The sequence below is a fragment of the Apostichopus japonicus genome, chromosome 12 (genome assembly GCF_037975245.1).
Source record: "Apostichopus japonicus isolate 1M-3 chromosome 12, ASM3797524v1, whole genome shotgun sequence".
NCBI classification, from domain to species: Eukaryota; Metazoa; Echinodermata; class Holothuroidea; order Aspidochirotida; family Stichopodidae; genus Apostichopus; species Apostichopus japonicus.
In genome coordinates, this window is record NC_092572.1 from 28,281,231 (window position 1) to 28,304,880 (window position 23,650).

Genomic DNA, 23,650 nt, shown 5'->3' on the forward strand with positions numbered 1-23,650 from the left:
CAACATTATGGCTACATTAGGTGGTCAGTCTATAGTGATATCCTCCAAAAATGATCTCAGTGTCCACACAACTAGTCCAAATATTAGGTGGTAGTTACGGTAGTGCTCTATAGTAATATGCTCTACCAATGCTCTCAGGGTTCACACAAATGGTCCACACATTATGTGGCAGTCACAATAGTGCTCTTTAGTCATAGACGCTCCACCAATGATCTCAGTGTACCCACAACTGGTCCAAATATTAGGTGGTAGTCACGGTAGTGCTCTATAGTGATATGCTCCACCAATGATCTCAGTGTCCCCACAACTGGTCCAAATATGAGGTAGGTGGTAGTCACAGTGATGCTCTGTAGTCATAGATTCTCCTTCAATGATCTATGTCCACACAACTAGTCCAAACATTAGGTGGTAGTCACAGTAGTGCTCTATAGTGATATAATCCACTAATGATCTCAGTGTCCCCACAACTGGTCCAAACATTAGGTGGTAGTCACAGTAGTGCTCTATAGTCATAGACGCTAAGCCAATGATGCCAGTGTCCACACACCTAGTCCAAACATTAGGTGGTAGTCACAGTTGTGCTCTAGTCATAGATACTCCTCCATTAATGATCTCAATGTCCACACAACTGGTCCAGACATTAAGTGGCAGTCACAGTAATGCTCTATAGTCATAGATGCTTCCACTATTGATCGCAGTGTCGCCACAACTCAATACCCACCATGCCTTTGGATTCATTCTTAGCCATAGATGTATTGGTGTTAGACAGCTGGGTGATGCCTGCTCTGTGTCTCTGCTACAATTAATTACTATACCGCTGCTTCTCATCTAGCATACTTTCAATGGTTACATATCTTGTCTGTTCACTTATCCATTGATGGCCGTTTCTGGTGTAGATAAGGCAAGTTCAAATACTGTCTGAAACTTCTGGAGTTCGAGTCAACATCATCTTTTCTTCTTCACTGTATAGAAATCCAAATTGAATTATGAGAAATGAGAACGACTAACTGGCGTCATATAAAGTTTCTTGTCATTGATCATTTTAAGAACCGCCTGTTTGATTTATTTCGTATCTGGTGATTATTGAGATCATTTTTTTTCTAAATGTAGTACTTTTACCAACATTTACTCACATTTAAATATGTTTAGGGACATTTCATCAGGTATTACTACAACTTTCTCATAAATTATTAACAATGTTCCTATTGGTCAATTACCACACCTTGACAGCATTTGCATTTGACAAAGGTTTCATAGTAAATCATTTGTCACTAAACTTAATTACATTTAGTCATTCCACTATTAGATTTAACAAATAAATCAAATAATGAAAAAGAGGCAAAAAAAAAACGTTTAATATCCGGACTAAATTTGACACATGATCCCAAACGAAAGTTAAAGGTAAACAGGACATTGGTAATAGCTAATGGCTAAAAGTGTAAAATGGCTTTGTTACATCAATTAGGTCAAGAACCTTAAATCACATTCCCATCTTAAAATTAAGGTACATCAGTCAACATTAATTAGAAAGACACTGAATATATGTAACTTTGCACTTCTTAGCCAATCGCGTAAACTTAGCTCCACTGACTTAGCTGTCGCAGATTTGGGTAAGAAGAAACAATGTCTCAAAAGCAGTGTAAAACATGCACAATGCATACCTGGCATAACATATGAAGATCACTATGATTTCGTAAGTGCTTGGATACAGCTGTTATATACACATCTCAACAGTGTAGGATTTACAGAAAGAAACATCACAGGCTGATACAGTTCATGATATCATGTAAGCATCTATAAAGAACAAAAAAAAAAACATATTAAAAGCAGTTGCATCAATATAACTTTTTAATGTAATTTGGTACGAAGTACTAAAATTATTCTAATGGCAAATCCCATGTTCGAAATCTGATTGTTAACATTTAACTAATATATATTATGACAAGATGATTTGAGACGGTCTTGTATCTAGCGGTAGAAGACCAATCAATCCTGGTTATTAGTAATGAGACCGGAATAGATCCAACAGTGAAAATCTTTTGTACCTTGTTTGAATATTGCTTGCCAATTCCAATAGAGATCTCTGATCCAGTCATACTTAATCGGGAATTCTGAAATGATAAATGATATAAATGTTGTAAACATAACGACGGGAAAACTGATATGCATATTCATAGCTGTAGCTATGATGGAAGCTCATTACAAATTCAATTCTACCATTGATATGTTATGAATGTCATGATATCAGTCTAAAAGCTGAAATTTACAAATAACTAAAAAATAAATGAAAGTTGATATGCAACTGTACAATGTGATCATTGCTTTAAGAGAGTTTTAGGTTTGTAACTATTATTTTCCACATCCATTCAAGTTAGGTACTCTCAGCTCCCATTTTAAATATTTCAAATATGAGTTATCATAGTTACAATGTTTCAAATGTACTCACCTTGACTTAACACATATTTTTTTCCACAATAATATGTCAATTGTTGTAATGAACATTACAAGTTGTCTCACTACCGTATTTGTTGATCCATGAAATGAGCAGTTGTGAGATCTCTTCCGTCCGACAAGCAGAACGGATTGGCTGCATATTGGACGTTTTTACCTCAGTATGAACTCCCGCCTGTTTCTAGCCACTCATTAGCTTTCTTGTTTGATACCAGCTGAACAGGTGAGATGAGTAAAACAAATATTTAATGAAATAAAGTGTTCTATATGTAAGAGGCAACAAGATATTCTTTATTAATATAAACAATTTTAAACTGCGTTATGTGCATATGAAATGATACAGAATACTCTACACAGACAAGGGAGGAAAAACGCAGAAAGAAGTTTCATGTATGAATCAGTTATATATTTAATTTCTAAAGTCCTTTGAGGTATTTATATCATTACATTAATTATTTACCCTGCTTGTACAGCATCTCTTGCAGGTCTCTGCGGCCAGCTCTTATTAAAGCCTCTCCCAGTACTCTGTATGTGGCTTTACTGCCATTTCCATGTACCCAAGTCAACAACATCTGATAAACAGTTTCCTTGTGTCCCTGGTTGTTAGAATCTGTCTCCAGTATACAAAGCTCCTCTTCCTTTAGTCCAAGATTTCTACCTACATTTTTCCATTCTTTTGGAATTTTCCCGGAGAGATCCTGTAATATTATTAGAATATATGAATATTGAGTGTTACTGTACATGAGTAGAACATCCACAAACTATACCAGTTCTCTATCAGGTCCCCTGTCTAAAGTATTTAATCATGTTTGATGAATTGATTACAGAGTGGATATGAATCCATCGTGTTCCAATTATTGTTCATTTACAAATTATACTATAACTGACACCTGCTGTATATTGTATGTATATACTAAAGCATGATACAGAATGGCAGAGTTAGCATGCCCGTCATGAGTCACTAAATTCCAAGAGTGGAGTCACTCAAAGGAGTTTGTGAATTTCCCCCAATAAGGCAACTACGGTGACTTTATTCACTGTAATGGTTGTCACTGGCTAGATGTCTCTCATATGTGATGAAAATAATCTGTAAAGCTTCCCCAACTCATTTGCACACGTCCAGAACGAGAAAACGAGAACATTATGAAACAATAAATTTGTGACAAGTTGTGAGTCACCACCCGACCGAAAGTGTTTAGCACACTAAATTTATACACAAAAAACAGATGTTCTAGTTGTACAATGCACCATGTAGCCCTTGCACATTACTGGAAGGAATGGCAGTGTGCCGCCACGCACAATGCTTGTGTGATGTTATTCAAAGTATTTGCAATGTGCTCGTTCTGGGCTTATTCTTCATCTTGCATGATTGCAGATAAAACACATACAAATGGCATACAGCCTTTTCAAAATACGCACAATATGACTGGCGTGTCCCCTTACTTTGGGTGCTGAAGTATAGGTTTATATATGGAATCACCTGAGTGATAGAGCAACTTAGGAAAATGTGTCCTTAAGTCAAGCACCAGAAGATCAGAAAAGAGTTTCAGATAACTTGACCATTGCAAAAGTAAATCACTTCTGAAAGTTGACGACAGCAGTTTCAGTGGAAAACTATCTCAGCCACTTCAAAGAGTAAAGTTCAAATCATGTGACAGGTAGTGATATATAGGATTGCCAGGCGTCAGAGATATGGGGCTCAAAATTAAAATAATGATCTGCGAGTCATTTTGTAAGAAGGTATTAGATCTGTTATATTGCTGCTCTTAATCTCATTTTGTCACCAGGGTGTCAGATATTATGAGTACTGAATGTTTTGTCTCTCTGAATATAGAACTTGGACCTAACAGTAGTTTTCAGAAATGGTGACCACTATGGTAAATTTTTCAAGCAGCCCCAAGGGTGAACTGGACATTTTCCCATCCCATGTAAAATATGAAATTTCAGAAGAATAATGCAATCCCCTTCCTCAACAGAGGAAGGTATAGCATCTATAAATATTGCTTTGGATAAATATAGGTAATACACATTATGGGGCAACAATCACCCAACTACAGTTTTCACCTGCAGTTGTTTAAGTATATACTGTGACATGTTTGCTACTAACCACCTTAAATGACATTTGACCTCTGAAGAAACAAAAGAGTTCTTGGACTCAATTAGTATATTCAAGCATTTCATTTTGAATTTGAGAGCTTACCAAATTGTTCAGATAGTTTCACCTCTGTTGACCTCAAATGGCTTTTGAACTCAAAACGAAAGTTTTCATCTACTCAATAACATGCATCCATGTGCTACATGAGAATTCATCCAACCTCTACTTTGCTAGTTGTGTACAAGGCGTTTTGGAATTCGACAAGGTTGTGAGAAAAGGCATGCCCGGTCAATCATTTGCATTGTGCATTTCCAACGAAATAAGTCTCCGAGGGAACAAAGGATCCAATGAACATGCTAATTTTAATTATTTATTGGAACTTTTTGATCACCATAGACACTTCTCGAGGTAAAGAAATCTAATCATACAGCTGAACCCCCCAGAACTTGTAGTTTACGTGATTGCATTGAAGTTTGTACACTCACTTAATCTTTACACACTCAGGGAAGCTGAAGCTGGACCCAAGACTAGAATCTTTGCACAAGACAATGGTTGAAACTGTGTAAAGTTGTGTTCAGCACTTAATTTATGGTATGTAATCTCCAATGTTGACTTGTGAGCCAACATTGTGCCAGCTGTATCCTTCTTGTGCACAAGTTGCTAACATGTGTGACAGTTGTGAACATTTTAAATGGTTGGCAAAAGGCACACAGTCAGCATTTAATTGACGCACTCTAATTTGTTAAGCTCTTTCACAAAACATGGCACGAAATCATGAGGGCTTGGTCGTATGCTGTCAAATATCTTTATAAGTTACTGCATTCACTACTGTAACATTTCAGTCTCTTTAATCTAACTGCAGCAAGAATATTACCTCATAAAATGAGGTATCATAAACAGCATCTGTACTGGATGGCAAGCATTCAATGTTTCTCAGTTCAATTCAAGTTACAAGTCAAATATAAAAGCAACTTATATAGTCATACTTAGGTATAAGCATTACAATATATCCATAGTTAAGGGCCAACAGGTTACTTTTGTGAAGTGATGCTAGTATATATATATATATATATAAATAAATATATATATATATATCCTGTAACATGACAATACAATATCCACAATATCTTCACTGAATAAAGCTACTAATTAGTGTACAGGGGCTGGGTTGTTAGTTGTATTGTCATAGTGAGGCGGTATACGTGGAGGAGAAATGTTTGGTAAAAAGCACAACATTGTATCTATTTTGCTGTTTTGAAATTTTCAACTGTTCAGGTTGGACTGTACATGTAGGTCACATGTATATGACCATAGGGATTTCTTGTAATATTGTTACTGCCAGTGTGCTATGGTTGGGGAGGGAGAGTTGAATTTATTTTTAAGACCCCGCCCCCAGAGGCATATGTGATTGACCCCTGCCTATGTACCAACATTTTTATATCAACACTTATAGCAATCAACCCAGTATTGAATAAACTCAGCAACTATATTTCTCACTCCTCGTATTAGTAGGATACTTAAACAGTTTACATACTTCATGCCCCACCCTACTCAATCCCACCCCCTCAAAATAAATTCATTGATATGAATGCTTATAGTACATAAAATAGCTCATTAGAGATAACAGACGTTGAATAATGAAAACATGTCCTGCTTAAGACATATGGAACATTGTTATATTAAAATATTAATGATGCAATATCATCAGCTGCAAAATATTCGTTCTCAAAATAACTTTGGTGTAGTAAAGGTTTCCCAGATGATATGCGGGTGTCAATGCCGAGTTTTCTGAAGAAAAATACCATACTAAATTCATAGTCTACACCAGAATCCAGCAAGTTAGGATATGCCAAGAAAACAGTTTAAAATGCTCAATTTTTAGCCACTTCTGCAATACATTACATGTGTCTTCCTTTTGCAAGTACAATGTTTGTGTAAGAACAAAGAAAGTGACTACTCTTTTATCAAATGGGCAGAGTATTTGCTTCCAATTTTATAACAAATTTGTAGTGTCTACTCTAATAATTTCCATTAAAAATTCCATTCAATTCAAATCAAGTCACAAGTCATTGTACAAGCAAGTCAAGTTATATCAAGTCACTGTTCATCTGTTGTCAAGTCACATCAACAGGTCAAGAAAAATGTGAGTCGAGTCTGATTCAAGTAACAGGTGAAAAAAAATTGACATTTTCAGCAATTAGGAGAATATATCATATGACAGCATAACAAAGACCCAATTCCATCACATAGATTCGATCTGGTCACTAGCAAGGAACAAATAGGACACAGTTTCAAGTTTACAATATGAAACTCAACATTTTCATATATTTTTATGTCTTTTTCTGATCATCATAACTGACCTTTTTGACCTTTTTATTCCATCTTTGAAAATTACAAAACTTCATCTAATTGTTTCAATTTTTTAGGTTCCGCTCAGTTCTCACTCTGAATACAAAGTTACCAGTACATTATACATGCTTTTCATACAATTCCTCTCATTGCTAAGTTAAAAATAAATAGCAGAGTGTTTTTTCTGGCAGTTTGTTTACTAAATTAACCCCTCCTGTAATTCAATCATTATTGTTTCTGCTGGTTTCATTCCTTTTATCTCACCATCAAGATTTTATTTAACCACATCTTAATGAAAATAATAAAAACTATGGCACGACTGTAAATTTATGTCAATTTCAATACAGAGTTTCTCTTTCATATTTGCATTCAGTAATTTATTGTTAATTTAACAGATTTGTTAACTGATAGCCTACCGCCTTCAACGAATGGACCTCGCTTCTTTCTTACATGCAAATTACATATTCAATACCAATCATGAAAATACTTCCTTCTCAACAACATCTTATAAACAATTTCCTTGTGTCTCTCGTTGGTAAAATCTCTAACAAGATTGTTAAACTTTGACTCATCTATTCCAAGATTACGACCTACAACTTTCCAATTTGTTGGAATTTTTTCTGACAAAATCTGTAACAAATTAAAAGGATTCTATGCCTACTGAGAATAACTTCAAAGATTTACCATTTAGGGCCCCGTTGTAATGACAAATCCTGTAACTGAGTATAATGTATTTTCAGTATTTGATGAGAAAAAAGCCACACAAACTGATTGCCCTGATACACATTCATGTATGCATGTTACAAACTACAGTAGCTGCAATAGAAAAAAAATTGTTACTGCTCCAACTTTACCCTCAAAGCGGCGTCTGTTATTTGTGAAGATTCATAACATATTGTCTGCTGTGAACGTTGGACATCCCTTGTCAGTGATAGTGAAGAACTGTCTGAGTGGGGTGCTACCAACACTTACTGCAATCAAGTGTGTTGTTTGAGTCACACACAATTGTTAGGGGTATATTTACAAAATATTGACATGTAGGATGAAAAGCACTTTACAAAATTCACTTGTGTAAAATGCCTGGTCCGCTTAGAATTAATAGTAACTATTAAAAAGCTAAGTTATAGGGGTCATTCTGCTGAAAACCTATTAAAATGGCACCTCTGATAAAAACAGATGCCCCCACAATCTAGCAGTTGGAGAAACAGTCCAGACTACTTTAAACACACAAAGCATATTTGCAACATTTTATTTCAATGTTAGCCTACCATTAAACATCCAGGGACAAAAGCAAGAATGTATGTAAAGACAGTAAAGACAGTCATTACATTTAAACAGAGAGGCATACTGGAAATAGACGGTTAACTGCCACGGCCAAACAGGATAGATTAGGAATGATCATTACATCTCTTGAAAATTACTAACAGTGGGCTAAAGTCTAGGCTGACGGCTCTACTGTAACTTAGTGTTGGACTCAAGTGTGGTTGTGGTATGATGTGAGTAATATTATTTTTGGTAATGTATTTATAATTTGAGACATTTATTTATTTTGGGCAAATGCAGCCTAAAACACCTCTATGTTATCAAAAGTGCAAACTTTCATTGCATGAAAACATTGATGTGTTGGTTAAATTACATAAGAATGACATAAAAGTGTCATGCAAATTATCCTCAAGGTGACAAGAGTTACGTAAGTTATACCAATGGTCAAATAAGCAGCATGCTGAAATGGATAAGGACAAATGCAGGTTACATAACTATTTACAAACCTTGTATGGGACTCGCAATTCAATTGTTTCCTCCTGAGTAGCTTTGAAGTAAAACGTACAATCTTCTTCTCTAACTTTATCAAAGGAAAACGGGCACGAATCTTCTATAGGCATCGCTATTTTCCTGAATGAAATTTCCTGCGACAGAGGAAAATTGATATGTTTCTACCAAGTGCATGTTTCATATTTAAGGGTATATTACATGCAATACCAAGACTGACAAAGCTCTAAAACAAACTTTAAAGGCGCGTTTACACGACAAGACAAAATCGTCTACAACTTTGTCGGTAAGTGTAAACGGCTACTCTTGTCGTAAGGAATTCGTCCACGACAAAATCGTCCATGATTTCTTTAATTCCGCGTAAGACTTGATCGCAGCGTGTGAATGGAATCTCTCTTAGCATTTGTCGCGCGACATTTTAAGATTTTAAGTTGTCGAGCAAAGTTGAGCGCTGTTCAACTTCTGTCACGAATTCCACCGGATGGTTCAGCGACCAGTGACTACAAAATGGCTGAATTTAGCGACTCCAGGACGTGAATAAATGTGCGATTAAAGACGATGAGCTGAAGAGAGTCAGGAATATTATTAACTTCTATTAAGATTCCTTGTGACCAAGATAACAAAATTAAGTTTTAAGTTTTATGCTTGCTCGTTCTCACAAACTTAAAAAAGAGAATTGCGCGTGGATGGTCACTGTTGAAGTGATTCATTATATGGTTGCAATTATTTCAAAGTCATTATTTTGAATGTTCGTTTCACAGTTTGTGTGTGGACTGTTTTCAGTTATCTGGGAATGTAATTTTGTTTACGGTCAAGTTGTATATAACTGTAAATTATATACTGTAATAGTCAGTGTGGGTTAAATTCTTTTAATTGTGACATTTTGACAGTGAAAAAATGCGAATGATGATCCCAGATATATTGCTTTGAAACGCTTTCATTTCTTTCTTCTTTATGTTATTCCTTATGTTCATGAGGCTATGTATGTGACCTCTTCGAAGGCAATCATTTTAAAATTACAAGGTGGTCTAAAATTATTTCATATTTGGATCCACCTTATTAAGTATAAGAACCCTTTTTGTTAGGTCAAATCTTATTTGAGGTCACCATGCATTTGCAGTGTGAAACCTTGTGAATAAACATTGTCTCTAAAGTAACCCTTGAATAAATGTTCTCAAAAAATGAAAGGAACCCCTATGCCTATTGGTTTGCTGGCGTACACTTGTTATCCGTCTGCCAGATTTTCTGAAGTATCTATCACCTGTAGCAGAAAGTGAAATCTTGGATGCTGATTGGGTTAAAAAGATCATATGACTTAATGCTATTATGCAATATCAGTTACAATTTCTCATTAGGACATATAAACTTGGAGATGAATTATTTCCTTTCTCTCTACAGTATTTTGTATTTTAGTGAGCTGGCAAATTGCAATATTTTGATACGGATAACCCATAAGATGCCTTTGCTTCTGGCACCTGTACCCCCAAGAATTCCCTGCCACAACCATATAACATCAAATGCACATATTTATCGCATACGACAATGGTGTCGTGTAAACTAAAAGTTGATCAATTGGAACAATTTCTCTGTACGTGATCAATCGTGCACGACTCAAGACAACCGATTTCGATTCAGGGCTTCTTGTAATATGCTCAACTTTGCGCTTCAAGTTGCTCACGATTCAGTTTCTACGAAAAGTCTATTCACACGCCACGATTTTGTCGCGCACGGCTATCGTGCACAACAAATCGTGAGGAAATTCGTGTCGTGTAAATGCACTTTATGTATGCTTCTCTTCCTCAAGACCAACAACTATGGTTACATTAAATATAGAACAAGAGCCTAACACACACCATGGTTCCTTGCTCAGTGGAATATCAAAGTGTTGTATGTCATCAGCCACATCATAATATTTATACCCACATGTACCAGCTATTAACCAATAACTGTATTCCAAGTTTGGATATAATGTGATTTAGGGTTGAGGAGTTATTGCAATGTTGGTCCCTCCCAAAAAACAAAATTGTGCACTTAAATGGTCCCAAATATTAGGGCCAAACAAAGTGACTTCAAAATATCCTGCATCCAAAAATTGTACCCCAAAACATGTTGGCCCAAATTTTCCCAAAATATTGAGCCTCACAAATTCAGGCCTAAACAATGTGTCCTTATATATGCATTTGAGGCGGAAATAAATGGAGCCCACCCGGTGCAAGAATAGGCACACAGTTGTTTGGGCCCAGATAGCTCCAACAGATTTGGGCTTACGTATACCCACTATTAACCAACTACTGTATACCAAGTTTGGCTACAATCAATCTTGTGGTTGCGAAGTTAATGCAATGTAAATATGGTGGACCCAAAAATACTGGGCCCATAAAATCGGGCCCAAAGAATTTGTCCCAAATGCATTTGCGGTGGAAACAAAATGTGGGCCTACTCAGCCCAAAAATGGGGCAGGAATATGTTTGGGTCCAGATTGTCCCCAAAAAAGTAGGTCTACATGTACCAGTTATTAACCAACAACTGTATGCCAAGTTTGGTTGCAATCTAACTTGCAGAATTATTGCAATGTAAAGATGTTTACGTTTAACCCATAACCCCATCATACATTAAAATGACAACCAATTTTGATATTTTGATTTATGTTAGAACATTTAGATACAGGTAAACAAGTGACCGATGCTACCATAATTAACATACATGTTCCTATATCAGCAAGTTCAACGGGGCTCTCCTACATTCTAGTCGAGGGTGTAGTTACATAGGTCTTAATATTAAACAATCACTGAATCAAAGCAGGACAAATAACGTGAAATCGAAGTGCCAACAAGCATGCGAACGTGCCAGATGAATTTGTATGCACATGTTCTGGATGAATGACTGAAATGTTCACTTACAATACCGTACAATATCACCGAACGATAAAATAAAGCACAGGTTAAGGTGCTAAAACATCTTTCTTACAAATGTTCCAACGATCTCTTCATATTTATTAATACTTACGAACATGCTTATAGTGTTAACTAATGCAACCACTACATATGATTCTTATAATGTCCGACAAGAACCTATTTACCTTTGGGTTTGTGTCTTCAGTGCATTTCCAAGACTCTGGCCGTATCTTTTCAAGTAATATCTTCAAAGGATATTGTCCCTCTTTAAAAAAGGGGAATGGTTTTTCTTGCAAGATTTTCATATCATTCTTCTCAACTATCTTGAAGGAAAAATCAAACAAAGTACTGAAAAACTCATATAGACAAGCAGGATATGCATGTGAAATTACATTACAATCTGAATGTCTAGATATGGTGTTAATGGGATCTATTTCTTTTTCATTACATTCCTACACAATGAGCTGGATAAATGTTTATCATTGTTTGTGTATCATTGCTAGTCAAGGATGAGTTTTACTTGGACCAGGGACTATTTCCAAGATCTTGGGGAAAATTGTAACATGTAAGAATTAGGAATTTATTAACAATCTCTATCACATTAGCATGCCAACCTCTCAGATGTATCTATCAAACATGCAATTCAATCAATAACCATAGACAAATATAAAATAGGACATGGTCAACAATCCCCCTTAGTTCGAAATACTAGCATGGCCATTTACTAAATATGTACGCATGCTTATTGCAGACGACGGTTATTTATCAAAATCTCAGGGAAATTTTTGCTATCTTCAAGCAGTTTGACTTCTGACTTTTACAATTACAGTTCTTTCTATTGCTGGTAGCATCTGGTCAAAACATTTATGAAATCACATAGTTGAACACTACAACTAAACCACTGAGCAAAAACAGTGAGATCATCATCACCATGTTCTTTAAAAGAACATCGATGTCCTTACTATCCCTACACCTTACATTGTTAGTTAACAAAATGATGAGCTCAAAGTTTATCTTGATGATGACAATTATTACATGTAACTCACCTCTTTTTTACCTGGTAAGTCAATATAGTATCCAAGTTCCATATGTAAACAGTTGGCATGCGGATCTACAGGTAGCTGGCTACAAGCAGCATAGACCTGGATCTTCTTAAATTCAACATCTCTATCATCAATCTGACATGTCTCCCATGAAAAGCTTTCAACCCAGATTACACAGTTTGTTTCATTCAGTTGATACAAAGCATTTTGTTTTGGTCTCCACTTCGGCTGAGTCCCTACAAAAGTAAAACAATTGCTGAATCAGAAAGTTGGTACTATCATTTTCTTCTGTTTCTTTTCAAGATGTCATATCACCATAGAAGTTGAACTAGGAGGAATGCTATCACAGTGCATCGCCGTGTGTTTAGGCCGTGAAGCCTTTACATAGTGAAGGCGCTTTGCGTCGTGCAACAAAAAACCATATCATTTGTACGACTTCATACAAACATTGTGCATTCGACTTTGAAACTGAATTTGATTTTACCCACATTTTCGAAAGAGTATGAGAACTTTTCACAACTGAGACATGTTATGGCGACCAGTGTAGTTGTGCAACTTTTAATGTCTGCAAAGTGTAATTTCCGTTATCTGAGAGGTACCTGGCAAAACATTTCTTGCTTGTATTATTTGAGTACTCCACTCATATAGTGTCATAGTTACTCCTGGAAAATGCCATAAAAAAGCAACCCTTTCTCCTTCAATCCCCTTCCCACACACACCTACTTTTGTGTAACACTTCCATATTATTCTGTGCAAGCACTTCTCATTTTAATGTTAACGTTGCAAAGTTGGTAGTAGTTTATGTAGACTAACAGATCCCACCTTATGAAGTGAGAGTGCTAAAAGTTTGATTCATATTTACATTAAGACAGTCGTCAAAGAATAAGATGCTAGCAAGAGTATTAGCTTAGGTGTGTCGTTTTGCCTCGAGGCTTTGTCCGATCATGGTAAGTGAATATAATTAGGTCTTAAATCATAGTTGAGTAAATGTAGGCAAATGGTTCATAAGAAGATACCAGAACATAACTGGCTAGACTGATTAGGTTCTAGCCTACCTCAAAACTCAGATTACTTTTATTACTGGCTAAATCTATACTGCTTATGCTTTTTGCAAAATTTACGGTGTTGAGAATATGCCTATTTTCCTAATTGAATTGTTATTGATAACCCAGGAAATCATAACCGTCATCTCATGTTATTTTTACATGTGGGTATAAAGGGATACAGTTTTAAGTAAAATGAGGTGGTGATAATGTTTTCATTAGGTTTTAGTCATTTCGCATCGGAAAGGATAGCCGTAGCCGGTCTAAGGCCTAGGCTAAACCGTATCCAGGGTCCAGTTAATAACAATACAGCAGCTAAGCAGACGACACTATAGTAAGTTCATTCCTATGTAATTGCTTCTACTATCGCTTCCTTAAAATTACCTGTGAAACTGAGTCCACTGACACATTTTTGACGTTTTTGGCACCCAAATGCGGCACACGATATCACAATTTCGACTGATTTATGTCAAATTTATCACGCTGGTTATGTCAAAGACGTAGTGTTTGCATTACGAGCCGGTACTGTACAAGCAAAGCGAAACCAGCAGGATGGGTGGCTTCAGTATATGTCGCATGACGTCATTCTACCTTCTTCAAGTTCTATGCATATAACACACTGTAACGTTATCATAACTAAGTCTTAACACTGCCAACTAGTAAGATTGAAATCACTGCAATTTTCTTATTTGCTATGAAGGTCAGTAATGTTACTACAGAAAAAGCCTATTACTCAGGAACTCAAGTCCTCCAAAAAGTTTGCGTCCTGTAAATAAGAGCTTGCCTTTCGATCGAACACCAATTGTGTATTAATTATATGACCTACTTTACTAGTGTAGTTATATATATGCTATTGATTCACAGCCTTTACTGTGTGAATGTTCTACACAATACACTTGACAGCTGGCCAAATGTACAAGAATTGCTGTTTATACAGGGGGGCCCACTCTGCCATTTGAAACAATTTTCAATGCTCAGCCACTCTTTCATTCGCCTTTGTACTTCCCTACTCGCCAACTCCGTAGTGCATGCCTCCTTGTTTGACCTTGTAGCGATCCCAACAACAAATTCTTCAAATGTCCCTGTATCAACAGTGTGCATCGCTCTCTTAATTCCACACAGTTCTTTACTACTGCATGTATAGGCCTGTTCAAACTACAGAGTTTCAACTACACATGGGCAAATCCTCAAAACCTGACGGTACACTTATCTTGAGCACTTTGCAGTATTAGAAAACAACCAGCTCCACAAACATTTTACGCAAAGTCGATTAAAAATAATCAAACTTCAATGGCTACTTTTGACATGGCTACTTTTGACAATGCACGAAGTACAGTAGCTTACACCAGAACATTGGGCCCAAAAAAAATGACTGAGGCATGTGGTCTAAGGGACCGCGAAAACAACAAACAAGCTACTGTGGTATGAAAGCACATTTTATATTAGCAACTCTCAATGCCTAGAGAACAAACAAATTCTTTTCAGTATCAGAGATGTCGCTTTCCACAAAAGTCATAGATTGTCTCAATTCATACCATTTTCTGGTCAAAACAATGATTAAATTATTACCGCGATAGTCTCTGAAACAAGTGCATCTTCGTACCATGAGCGCTTGTTGTTGAAACGTAGTACTGCATGTGACAACCAGGCCAAACTTTGTGATATTTGGGTGTACACATATGATAGCCTATACCACAGACTTCGCTATCTCTCTCTACAATGAAGAGTAATGTTCCAAGTAGTTGCATACAATGTGTTCATTGAGCACTACATATGCAAGAATGTCTGCAGACAATGGGTAAGTGACTAATAGCCAATCAATCACAGGATAATGGAAAAGCATCCTTGACTATGTTTAGCATGACAATCTCTGTAATGGAAATGTTGTTATCCCTGTACCGCAGTTTATTGTTATTATTTATTTTTTTTCAAACAAATTCAATCATCTGTAGCATTGGAAGAAATTTTGGTTCTCTAGAGAACAAATTGTGTATTTTTGAGAAAAGAAAGCTGTTCATTAAAATATGTATTCTTTTTATGTTTCTTATAGGCCTAGTTGTGAGTGTGTGCTTGTTTTTGTTTAACTCTAAAAGAAGGGTGTAATTTCCTGATTTTGTGTCTCTGGCAAAAGCATTGCGTTCCGGAGGCAGAATCCTGCATTGGTAACAATGCTGGTAGGTATGAACATTTATGGTGTGATAAGTGTTGTAGCCTGATTAGTTCTGAAAGGAGCCAGCACTGATACAGTGTTCAAGTTTAAGACATTCAGTATGAGATTAATTTAGGTGTGCCACAATAGTTCATGTTTTAAAAAGTAAAATCGACCCATCCAACATAGAAGAAGGGGCGCTACATAAGCCAGAAATGAGTCCTGCCCCAGTTTTCTTGACCCCATCGGCAATTCCTGGCGGTGGGCTCCGGTTAGTGACTGAGTTAAGATGACTCCGTACACAATGGCTAAAAAAGTGACGTTACAGCAAGTAAATTTGTTGTGATCTACGTACCAAAGAATACATGCTATGAAGACTTATATACAAATAAGACTTTGAAAAGTAACATAGCCAAATATTTTCAATCAATGACAGGTGAGCACCAAACACACATTTGTGGCAATTGCTACATACCAGTAACCGATAAAAATTTCACATATGGGTTGTTACTTTCTTCATTTTAAGTTATCCCAAACATAAGGTAAGATGTACCTTGAGCATGGTGACTGCTGAATACCAGTGCTTTGCATTCAACGGGGTTCTTTAACTTGAGACAGTGAGGCAGGGTGAGCTTTGCACGATGATGCAACTTTATTTTATCTGGAAGCAGTTCCACTACCACTGTTGAGTTACTGGCAAATGATGATTTAGACTCTTCTTGGATATAGTTTGAAATGATTTTCATCTGGATCAAGCATTTCCCGTCAATAGCACCAGGAGGAATATCTAGTCTAACATCAGTCCCTGATATCTCTAGAATTCTACCTTCTTTGTCAACCACTGCTTGTACACTAAGAGGCGTTTTCGCATAAGAATCTTTTGATTATAATGCAAAGAGAGAAATATGTTATGTAAACAACTGGCAGATTAGGACTTAAAAGTCCTCAACTCAATCAATGCTTAGTATATAGCTAATACATCTGCCAGTGCTCTCCTATAGTACAATCCCCTCATTGGAGTCGAAGAACACTGTGATCTTAATTCTGTTTGCTGTTCCTAGCTCCATGTCCTTTGCTCCATGGTCCATTGCTCAAGGTCAGTACTATTTGACCTTGCTTAGAAACAATATGTTTCCTGTGAGCTGCTCCATATCCCATATTGGAAGCATTACTTCAAAACGCAAAGGTCATAAACATGTGTGTTTAACTTTAGAGTTTTCAGTCATCATGTACAGGAGAGATTCACATTATCTATGAGCAGGACTTCAGATATTGTATTTTCAGATATCACCCTGCATCATATACTGAAATACAGTTCCTGTCTCTGTGTTTCTCAATATACTGATACAGCTAAAAACATTCTCATCTCGTATAGACCTCTACTTAGATCATGATACCAAAGTTCATATTCCCAACATATCTTAAAAATAGGCAGTTAGCTGTGTATCAATGTTTTTATATTAACTTTAGGATTCTAGGACATGATGAGTTCATTCACTATACTGTCATATCATTAAAGGTTTAGTATGATTAACATTTCACATGTACTCTTCATATCCTTGTACCACCAAACGGTTTGAAAATCTATAAGCTGACCAACATTTACGGCAAATTCTTGATAGGTTTCATTTTTACTGTAGTGATGTCCCTATTGATAGTAACATATTATAAGTAGGAGCTTGTGAGACACCCTTCAAAGATGGACACATAACTGTATAAAAATAGTGAGACCAAATGGATATCTCAGAATACTGGCAAATATCTCATTTGCATATAAATGTTAACATGATTGTTGTTGCAATTAACATGATAATCTCACACCTCTTTCAATGCATTGTTATTGGAAGTCATGTATATGTATAAGGAGAACTAAATTGATATTCATTTTGTTTCAAACATATCAACGTTATATAACATAGTCAGAAAATTAAAGGTATGCATGACATAACACAGGTTGTAGGCTGAATCATCATAATGCTCCTTTCAAGGGGAATAACCTGCATATGGATTTGATATGTTTTTATGCAGTTGTAACATCGTGTTATAAGAAGTAATCATAAGGCTCCTTTACAACCTAATGTTCTTTACAGCTGCTTGCTAAATGACAATCTGACGATTGCTTTACTTCTTATACTTCCATGGAAAATTGTTTCTAGACTTACATAAGTTTTTGGCAGCATAGGTAAGTTTTTATAAGTAATGTTAATTGTTATTTCTATAAATGTTAATATCCTTTTCGTATTGTATTTGGATATGGAATTTACATATGTATAGTGTAAATACAAACCAAGAAAAACATAATCTCTCTTACCGATCTCATGTTTTGTTGTCTTTGACTTACCTGAAGTTGTACCACATTGTTCCCTGTTAAGAAGATAATCGGACAGGTCCTTTCGATTAGTTGCTATTAGAGCGTCTCTCAGTGTTTTGTTTGTTGCTTTCATCCCACGTTTCCGTTTCCATAGTAGCAACATGTGGTACACCACTTCTTTTTGTCCCTTTCTTCTGTTATCTGCCTCTATGTTTTCAAGCTGTGTCTCAGCAAGCTTCAGATTTCTTCCCACATCTCGCCATTCTTTGAACAAATTTCCTGACAAGTCCTTGAAAAAACCAGAAATCAAAAATGTTTCATCGTTCTGATGCTATTTCACTATGCCAATTGAAATTGAGCTAATCCATATAAGAACCTCAGTAGACGGTCAAAAACTAGAACACTAATGAGGCAAATGCTCATATCAAATACTTTTAAATAAGGTGAGTTGTGTACTTGACATTTTAAGGGGCTAATGTAATGGTATAATTCTGCCCCACCCATTCATTAATATGCTTGATTAAAGCTATCATTATCCATGGACACAGCAGCAATTTTGTGCGAAAAGTGTGACTTTGACACAAATAGACACAGAATAGACAGAGTTGCCGCATATTTGTCACGCAGGTGTTTACTGGAAAAAGATTGGAAACTCAGAAGAAGGGTTGACACAGGAATCTGTAAGGATGCAGAAGTTCTAGCAGAGTCTCAATACTACCGATGTGTTTGTAGTTTATATTGTTTTAGAGTTAGATTTCATTTAAGACAGGTATTTCAGGTGGAAGTTATTTAATGCATCTTGATTGACAGACGTTTTCCACACATAGCATATGTTGCAAAATTAATTACAAATATCCCAGATTCAGGTGGGGACAAACTTGGGAAGTCATTATATAATTAAAGCTTATCCCAACAAACCGAACTAAGTTCCTCGCATAACTGTGAAACATGCTATGATTCCATTATTGTGTTATATGTTTTGTGGGACAACAAACTAAAGCAACATTCTTCTTTTCAAGAGTACAACCAAAGCTGTCTAGACCGTTGCAGTTCCATGGTAAAATGAAGCCTTTAATGCCAGGTACAGAATATATCAGTCACTTACAAGCTACCAATACCACTGTCACATTAGCACAGTCTGTTACATTATTGTTCAGTTAGGTATGTCAGTGGCTCCTGCAGCACTGCATGTGGTAATTTATAATACTTCAGATGCACAACGGCCTTCTTTACACCTTCAATACTATGCTAAGATCAGCAACCATGTAACGTAGGTACTGCAAGACTGTGGTTGACATTTTGGTGTAACGTTATGTGAGTGTTTCAGACATCAAAATATGGCAAAATACCTCAAAATTGGTATCTGAAATGATTTTTGGCTACAAAAATGAATAGCTTTTTCAAACAACTTCATGTACTATCTACTGATAAACTTTCAACAGAGTTTTCCAATCTGGTAGCAGAAGCACAAAAATATATTGCCAGCTAAGCATCACAATATTTCAAGTATTGAGATAAAAAGTAACATAAAATCCCGTCTATCATTTGCATAATTGATTTCATTCTAACAATTTAATATTAAACACAAACACATAAACACTTACTAACGATACAAACATGCCAAATATGAAAGATAACAAACATGTACGTGGCAATGTAATATGTTTACAGTATGCCTCACCTACTAATTAATATGCATGATATTACTTCTTAAAACAAAAGGAGGCATATAGGGCAACTAGACATGTATACTTTTTAATAATGTGCGGGATGTTTTCATTGTTAAATTGGGAACAACACAGTAATGTGTAAATGTCGGTCTGTTATCACGTAGTGAAAAATCAGTCACGACTCTGTCAATTTAGGAACCAGTCTGTATCAGTCAGAAATCACAGATTTAGAGAGATATTGGTCAAAAGTCATGAATCACACTTGGAGTTCTCACTCAATAATACTTACCTGCAAAGTTTCATTTGTTACTTCTTCGCTATCTTTAGTCATTGCTTCAGCTGCTGCTGGCTTCCCTTCAGCTTCTCCTCTAATTGCTTGATGAGATGGCAAAGAAGGATTCTGTGAGAAAGAAATGGAAAGGAGATAGTTGAGAATTACAGGGGCGTATCCAGGATTTTCCTACGCGAAGGCGCGAATTACTATCTAAGCGGAGCGCCACCATCGGTTGGCGTGCAGCGTACAAGAAAATTTCTTGTTTTGATAACACCCAGATCACCGGAAATGGCACTTCTCAAGCTTGAAAATGACCAACCAGATGTGTCATGTTCCCCGACGACACGGTCGAGTTCGAGACCAGCCACAGTTGGATTCAAAGCACAATTCTACAATTGTTTAAGGCGTATACACACACACGCGTTATGAAAGACCATATATAGTATATATATAGATCATGAGTGATGAGAGAGGAAAAATGGAAACGACAAAAATGGAGTTGTCTGTGTAAATGGGGTAGGGTGAGGCACACGCCCCTTCCGAAATCCTTGATCCGTCACTGGCTACCCTGTGTATATAATAGGGATCAGTGCTGTAATGATGTCACTGTTCCTCTTTCTCTTCCCGGTGTCTTGGCTTTTTCGTTTACTCCCTCCTTTTCTCCTTTTTCTCTCTTTCTTCTTTTCTTTTCTTTTCCCTTCCTTCCTCTCCTCCTCTTTTTTCCCCTCTTTTTTTCCTTTGTTCTTCTCTTTTTTTTCCTCTCTTCTTTTTCTTACCCGGGGGCGCGTGCCCCAACGCCCCCTGGATACGCGCCTGAATTACCCACTGTTTGTTATAAATAATGAGACCACAATCATCTTGATGATGCTTGCACTTATTTCTATTTCACCTGCAGAGTTTAATGGTCCGCAACTGAAATATAGCTTACAAAGACTAGGCTTTTGTGTCTAGTAACGGCATATGTGTGAATGAAAGTTCCTGAGTTTCAGTGAACATGAGTTTCAGTAAAATGTTAAATATTTTTCAGACATCATTATTCTGATATATGATGTGTATATTATTTTTGTATCACTAACTGTATCACGTATTCATAGTGTGGTAAGCCATAGATGTAAATATTCATGAACTTGTACACACCATAATGAAGATCTATTGACTTGTGTGGCAACAAATAAAGGAAGGTACCAGGAATCAGTTATCATGTCGACAAAGCCTATGAAGTGACATAGTATAAAAACATATGTATGCATGAATATTAGTGAGGTTTATGGTATCATAAATCTATATACTTACATTGAATTATCCAAGTACATGTATAATGCAAATTAGACATACTATTCCAGAGGTATCTGATAAAGAATTTGATGTTCACTGGTTGATTTTCATTATATGCACACACAAACAACACGGTTGATTGTATGAATGAAGTGTGACACCAAATATGCCAAGAAGGAAACCAAGGAACATTTGGTTCATGTCTTGTATTTGAAAGCCATTTCAAGCAATTTGATGAATATAAATGACTTAGAGTTGGTTACGTCATAAAAATGTGCCTATTATGCAGCAATATCACCATACCAGTGTGAACTAAATGTTACGTTTAGCCCCACACACTCTTATATATTCATGAGATGAGAACCAAGAACAATAGGGTGTATTTATTCCCTAGGGATCATCTATCTTCCATGAATCATATTGATTCTACTTTTGGTTGTTGAGATATCATGTTTACAAGCTGCTTTTGACAATTTCCCATTAAGCCTCAACCACCATGAATATTAGGAAGGTGAAAAGTGTTGTTGAAAAGAACAGGTACATACTCTGCACTTACATCACCATACCCAGTTATTAATGGGACGTACGGTTGCATTCACGTATATCTTATATGCAAGTTCCCACACGCTTTTATCATGATTACTAGCATTTCATACTTTTCAAGCTTACAGGAGAAAGAAGGTTTATCATTAGTTAGGTGAGATTATTTTATTCGCGTCCTTAAATATCACTACTGTTAAAGATATTTTTTTGTCGACTGCTTAAAAGATTCAAAATTATCTTCATGCACTCAGTGTCGACAACAAGGGGGGCATTGTTTCTCCCCCCCCCCTTCTTATGATACTTCACCCCACTTATGATAATTGCCCCCACCCCATTTGACCTCAAAGTCAGCTATAAACAAAAATGTATTTCTCTTCTACCCAATTTTTATTCTTTGGGTAATATTAGGCAGGGTCTTTGCCCCCTGGACCCCACAGGGCCTTGAAATATATTCCAATGGAATTGCAATGTCTGGAATGTATTTCTGTTCTTAAGTTAAAATAGCAACAAAAACGGTCTGAAAGCTTTTCAGCGTCTGGTCTTGAAACACCCATAATAAAGCTTAAATTCCACTTTCCAACAACTTCTGGGTGTTTCTCCAACTGCCCCCCCCCCCACCCATCAGGGCTTTGAAATGCATTCCATAGAAATTGACTTCTCTCTCACATATATTTTGTGCTTTTAAGTTGCTGTTAAAAAGTAACTCAGCTAGTCACTGCAGTCAATATGCAAAAATTCAAGTTGGTCTCTAGATCAATCAACATTCCTCAATAAAAATGATGAATGTATGACCTCTCATATGCCACAAATCTTTTCCACGATATTTAACTTAATGCAAAATAGAAGTTATAATAAAATAAAATTTAGTTCACTGATGTAGCTGCGGTAGAGGTTAGGACATATTCTCAAGCCCCTTAAATTTTCCTGTGATGTGCACTTTACACAGGTCCTCTTTTACACTTCAAAATTCTCTCCAACCTTTGTTGCCTCCCACACCCCACTTGTCCCTCTACTTTGTGATTTCTGGTGCAGCCTCTGCATGCACTGTATATAGACATTTAAGAAAATTCCATTCACTTAATAATTCAACTTCTCAGTATAATATCAGCACGACTTATTATTAATATAAATGATTTATGTAAGGTCATGATATTATGAAACAAACAACATGTATATCTTCAAATATTTGTCTATTCATACTATAAATACAATGAACTCATCATCTGGAACTTAAGTTAGTCTCCATAATCATTGAAGGCCTCAATACATAGTCAATAATAAACAGTTGAATAGTACAATAACAGTTATTCCAGATTTATGAAATACCTTGCACATAGACCTGTGGTCAATCCTATAATATATAAGACGAATGAGTGCCAAATTTCAAAAGGGTGTGCCTCTCAGTAGAACAAAGTTTGCTGCAATTGCAATACACATACACAATAGTTGTAACAATTACATATGTGCTTCAAACAAAATGGAAGTGGATTCATGATGGCACAGTGGAATGTCTTTCCAACTTTCATTTGATTTCACCAATGTGCAATCTACTGCACTGTCAAAGACTAAGCTAATATGCTGTGTACAATTGCTAATACAATTAAGCTGAACATGCCATTAGCAATCTTGTCACACAAAAGTATCTCATTGGTATCAGTTATCATAAGGTAACATAGCAGTCATTTTTCAGCCTAATCCCTTTTCTTGTCACCTTATAGACTCATAATTACTTAGTTGACTTTTATTAATTTAAATTCCTAACGTTTTTCTTTATTGTAGTTCA

General features: G+C 36.2%; 1 protein-coding gene across 11 annotated transcripts in view; it reads right to left on the reverse strand.

Moving 5' to 3' along the window:
- Window positions 1-238: 238 nt before the first annotated feature.
- Window positions 239-23,650, reverse strand: part of LOC139977162 (uncharacterized) — a 293,518-nt gene continuing 270,106 nt past the window's right edge. For 4 of the 11 annotated variants that reach the window (XM_071986345.1, XM_071986335.1, XM_071986334.1 and 1 more), the window contains 11 exons: window positions 20,065-20,175; window positions 18,136-18,394; window positions 16,348-16,671; window positions 12,606-12,838; window positions 11,745-11,882; window positions 8,665-8,802; window positions 2,912-3,149; window positions 2,447-2,666; window positions 2,046-2,111; window positions 1,662-1,794; window positions 239-962 (listed from right to left, as the gene is read on the reverse strand). In XM_071986345.1, coding sequence (XP_071842446.1) covers window positions 2,644-2,666; window positions 2,912-3,149; window positions 8,665-8,802; window positions 11,745-11,882; window positions 12,606-12,838; window positions 16,348-16,671; window positions 18,136-18,394; window positions 20,065-20,175 — 1,464 coding nt within the window. In that variant the 3' untranslated portion in view covers window positions 239-962; window positions 1,662-1,794; window positions 2,046-2,111; window positions 2,447-2,643. The remainder of the gene's footprint in view (window positions 963-1,661; window positions 1,795-2,045; window positions 2,112-2,446; window positions 2,667-2,911; window positions 3,150-8,664; window positions 8,803-11,744; window positions 11,883-12,605; window positions 12,839-16,347; window positions 16,672-18,135; window positions 18,395-20,064; window positions 20,176-23,650) is intronic. The other 7 variants (XM_071986347.1, XM_071986346.1, XM_071986344.1 and 4 more) reach the window with 3 other exon arrangements.